The 5,031-nt window shown below is 24.7% G+C and overlaps 1 protein-coding gene across 1 annotated transcript in view; it reads right to left on the bottom strand.

The window, feature by feature from the left end:
- LOC100208944 (uncharacterized) overlaps positions 1 to 3,036 on the bottom strand; it is a 23,679-nt gene extending 20,643 nt beyond the window's left edge. The window contains exon 1 of the mRNA XM_065788141.1: positions 2,806 to 3,036. Coding sequence (XP_065644213.1) covers positions 2,806 to 2,863 — 58 coding nt within the window. The 5' untranslated portion in view covers positions 2,864 to 3,036. The remainder of the gene's footprint in view (positions 1 to 2,805) is intronic.
- Between the last annotated feature and the right edge of the window lie 1,995 nt (positions 3,037 to 5,031).

Below are 5,031 nucleotides of genomic sequence, written 5' to 3'. Positions count from 1 at the left end.
TTATTTGTTACTTGCCAATATTTTTAAAATAAAAAATCATTTTGCTGCTGCAAATGCGGCAATTAGAAATTTAAGAAACAATTATTTAGAAATTCAAACATTTAACATATTTAATTCATTTATGCAATATTTTGCCCCTGACTTTCCTTGACCGTATAAACCCTGTAAATTTAAAGCCTGCTGCTGCAAAGGAGTGCTGCTACATCAATTAAGGCATAAGCCAGCAACCTTTTCTTTCATTATTCTTCTTTTTCTGAAAAATTAAGGCTCATGTTTTTAACTTAAGGGCAAGTAATTCCACGTCAAAACAACCGATTTTTTTTTTAAAATGCAACCCTATGTCCTTGGATTTTCTTTATATTTTTACCATAGTATATTATAAAATAAGATAAATCCCAAAATTTCAAGGTCTAACTCCCAATGGTTCGTGAGTAATGGTTGTTTTAATTTTAGCTACTTTTATTGTTTTGGTCATTTTCCGCCATTGTTAAATTTACATTTCTTCTTATAAAACTAAGTCTATAAACATGTGAGTTCTAAAAATAAGTGACTTAGTTAATCTCTAGGTGAGGAATTCATCCACCCAAACATGAAGGGAATTGATTTTTCCAAAAGGAAAAATTATCTGCTTTAATAAGACTAAAAATTGTACATATTTTTAAAATTTTGTCAAAAAATCATTTGGCATTCAAAAGGTATAACCATGTAAAGTTTACAACCCCCTCAAAACAAGGAGGTTGTTCAATTAGGTATAATTTCTAAACAAATCATTATTTGTCAATAAAATTTTATTACTTTAAAAAAAATTTCTACCTAGTTTAGGATATTAGAATTCATATTTCAAAAAATTAATTTCCCATACGTTTTAGATTTCTAATTTTTAGGGTATTTTTGTTCCCAGGTTCTTTGCAGCGCAAATTTTTGCAAAAAATATTTTAATGACATAAGTATGAACATTCAAAGGTTTCGAGTATAGAACTTACCTGGAAGTTATTTAACTCAAACACCAAAAAATCGCCCCTGAACTATACGTGTAGTTTTTATTTCTTTTCCTAAAAGTAATTCCATGTCAAAACAATCAGGCCATACAACCCTGATTTTTTTTTCAATTTTTGCCAAAGTACTTTAGCAAAAAATGATAATTCCTATCTAAATATATCTCAATTTTAAAAATTATTTTTATTCATAATTGTTAATATATTTTTTTAGAATTGGATTTTATTTATATCATTTTAAGATATTTTCAAATTACTTTTATAAAAAAGCTAGCATATTCAAAATATAAAATTTCTATTTGTCTTATGTTAGTTGTGTTATGTTATGTTAGTTGTGTTATGTTAGTTGTGTTATGTTAGTTGTGTTATGTTAGCTGTGTTATGTTATGTTATGTTAGTTGTGTTATGTTATGTTATGTTAGTTGTTTTAATGGTTCTTATGTTAGTTATGTTATGTTATGTTAGTTGTCTTAGTGGTTCTTATGTTAGTTGTGTTATGTTAGTTGTGTTATGTTAGTTGTGTTATGTTATGTTATGTTAGTTGTGTTATGTTATGTTATGTTAGTTGTCTTAGTGGTTCTTATGTTAGTTGTGTTATGTTATGCTATGTTAGTTGTCTTAGTGGTTCTTATGTTAGTTGTGTTATGTTATGTTATGTTAGTTGTGTTATGTTATGTTAGTTGTCTTATGTTAGTTGTGTTATGTTATGTTAGTTGTGTTATGTTAGTTGTGTTATGTTATGTTAGTTGTGTTATGTTATGTTATGTTAGTTGTCTTATGTTAGTTGTATTATGTTATGTTATGTTAGTTGTCTTAGTGGTTCTTATGTTATGAAAGTTTTCATTTCATTTTACTGTACCACCTATTGCATCACAAGATTTGCCACGACTGGTCGCAAAAAATATCCATTCAGCTTCCAATATTAATAGGGTTGCATGGCCTGGTTGTTTTGACATGGAATTACTCGGGCGCAAAAATTGTATTAGGAAATTGTGTCCTAACCTGTGAATTAGTTGTAGTATATATATATACATATACATATATATATATATATATATATATATATATATATATATATATATATATATATATATATATATACATATATATATATATATATTTATATATGTATATATATATATGTATATATATATGTATATATATATATATATGTATATATATACATATATATATATATATATATATATATATATATATATATATATATATATATATATATATATATATATATATGTATATAAAAGCAGTCTGATATCATACTAAAATTTTCAGGTACCATGGGCTTCGGTACCTATGTTGACTGACTAAAAACTGAACATGCAAGGAGAACAGCTACATCGAATAAGGGTTTGGACTGGAGTATTATTGTTTATTATTTTAAAATAAAAAAACAAAGTTTCATAACAAACTAATGTGTCGAACATGAAATTTCAAAATAACTATATGTAAAAATATCAAACTTATATGAATATCTTCCAATTGTGCTATTAATTTTTGGCTTTATCCAATGATGTATAACAATCTAACATTTAAATAAATTGAAATATACATAGTAAAATATGCATTATTTATGTTATTGTGTTACATATATATATATTTTTCTTATATAGACTAGTACAACTATATCCCTTTTGAGCCATTATAATAAGTTATATATAATAAACAATATAATATGTGATTATAATATAAACAAGGTTTAAATTAGTGTTGAAATTATCAACAAACAAAATAAAATTTAAAAGATGTTTCTCAAGAAATTAAAAAAACTAAAAACAGTTTATAAACATACCATAAAGTTGAAAATTTAATGCCAGCACTAAAATGACACTGTGTATATAAAATGGCATTATTTCAGAATAAATATACTTAGGAAACGATTTTGTTTTATAATCAGTTAAAATTTCAAAAATCGATTTTATCGGATCTAGAGATTCACGGTGTTAAATTAAAGTTCATCAATCTACAATTTGATACAGTTCGTTGGAAACACCTTCAATTACTCATTAAAAAGTTAAATGGGATATTGAACAAACGACAGATAAACGGAAACGAACATTCGCGGTTGATGAATCATAGTTACTTTTATCCTATTAAAATCGTTATGTGACGTTAAAATCGTCATTATTCAGTGCCGACATAATCTCGAAATAAAAGATATTCTAAAAGAAATGGTTTGATTAGAGAGCCGATATAATCACAAAATCGGACATTAGTGTGATCGTTTTTGATTGAATCAACTTTCATGGTTTTTGATGCCAGGTTTTTGCCAAAAAAAAACTAACGGCGAGCAAAGAATTATTCTAAATTGTGTTAAATATTGTAAAAGTATGTTGTTAAGGAAAGTTTATTTTGTTGTAGTTTTTTTTTTTTAATTTCACTTGTTGTTTAATTTCACTTGGTATTTGGAAAATCGTATTTGAAAATCAGAACCATCATCCTTTTTTTTTCTTTGTAATTGCAAGTGGGTATAAAAATTCAGTAATAACGTCGAGTTAAATGAAAATTGTCGGATTAAATGGGAAAAAAGATCTTTTATAAATTTAGATTTTTTTTTTCTATTCCCCATTTACAATAGCTATTGAAAATGAGGGGGAGGGGTGGTGACCATGCTTTAACGCGCTGCAGGCACTAAAGACGTCAATAAACTATATTTTAATATCTATTATAATAGTGATAAATTTAGTTAATTTACTACTTTTTTGAAACGATCAAGAAAAAGACGTTCATAAAACGCTTCATTAAGGCTCAGATTGTAAATAAGTCAAGCGGACGAGAAATGTACGCGCACTAACTCTGGATAAAATAAAACTCTGGATAAATATAAAACTTAATATAAGAAATAAATATTTATTAATTATTAGTATTATAATTTGTTATAATACAATGCATTATAACAAATTATAATACTAATAATTGCTAATTTATATATATATTATATATATATATATATATATATATATATATATATATATATATATATATATATATATACATATACACATACAGACACACACACACACACACACACACACACACACACACACACACACACACACACACACACACACACGATATATATATATATATATATATATATATATATATATATATATATATATATATATATATATATATATATATATATATATATATATATATATATATATATATTATTATTATTATTATTATTATTATTATTTTATAAACATCAATTAATACGAGTTAATTCTGAAAGCTGAAGACGCTGGTCACAACAATACAGCGAAAATTTTTTAATAAAAATAAAAAATAAAAATAAATTTAGCATCGAGAGAAACTCGTATAAATTGATGTTTATAAAATAATAATTTACATACTCTCATACATGATGTCTACATTCAAGAATATATATATATATATATATATAGATATATATATATATATATATATATATATATATATATATATATATATATATATATATATATATATATATATATATATATATATGTATAGAGAGAGAGAGAGAGAGAGAGAGAGAGAGAGAGAGAGAGAGAGAGAGTTTACCTCATCACTTAAAAAACTCAAGATTTCGTATATAAATAAATGATCATTTCTAAATTATTTAAATGCTTAATATCATCCTCGATTAATTTTTCATTTGTAATAATAATACTATTTGTAATAGTTAAATCGAAGTCTAGTTTCATTTCGCCAATTGATTTAAAAACTTTAGAAAAATGGTGGTGCAAAGATGTCAATTATATATAACAAAATTTGATGCTGTGTTATATCTTTTTTTTGAATTTATTATTAATACTTTGTTTTATTGCCGCAATTCCGAATAACCTCAAGTATTCAATTTGGCTTACTTTCCGAATGATTTCTGAGATTAATAAGAAATATGTTCTTCAAACATGTACAATTGCCTTTTTAAGTTCATTAACATTTGAAAAATGTTTTGAAAACATTAAAACGTCTTTCTAAAATGCCCCGTACGTTTTCAATGGGATTTAAATCAGGTAAAAACAATGGC

This window comes from Hydra vulgaris, chromosome 01, assembly GCF_038396675.1.
Source record: "Hydra vulgaris chromosome 01, alternate assembly HydraT2T_AEP".
Classification (NCBI taxonomy): domain Eukaryota; kingdom Metazoa; phylum Cnidaria; class Hydrozoa; order Anthoathecata; family Hydridae; genus Hydra; species Hydra vulgaris.
Note: the sequence above shows the minus strand (reverse complement) of the source record. Positions and strands in the feature narration are given on the sequence as shown.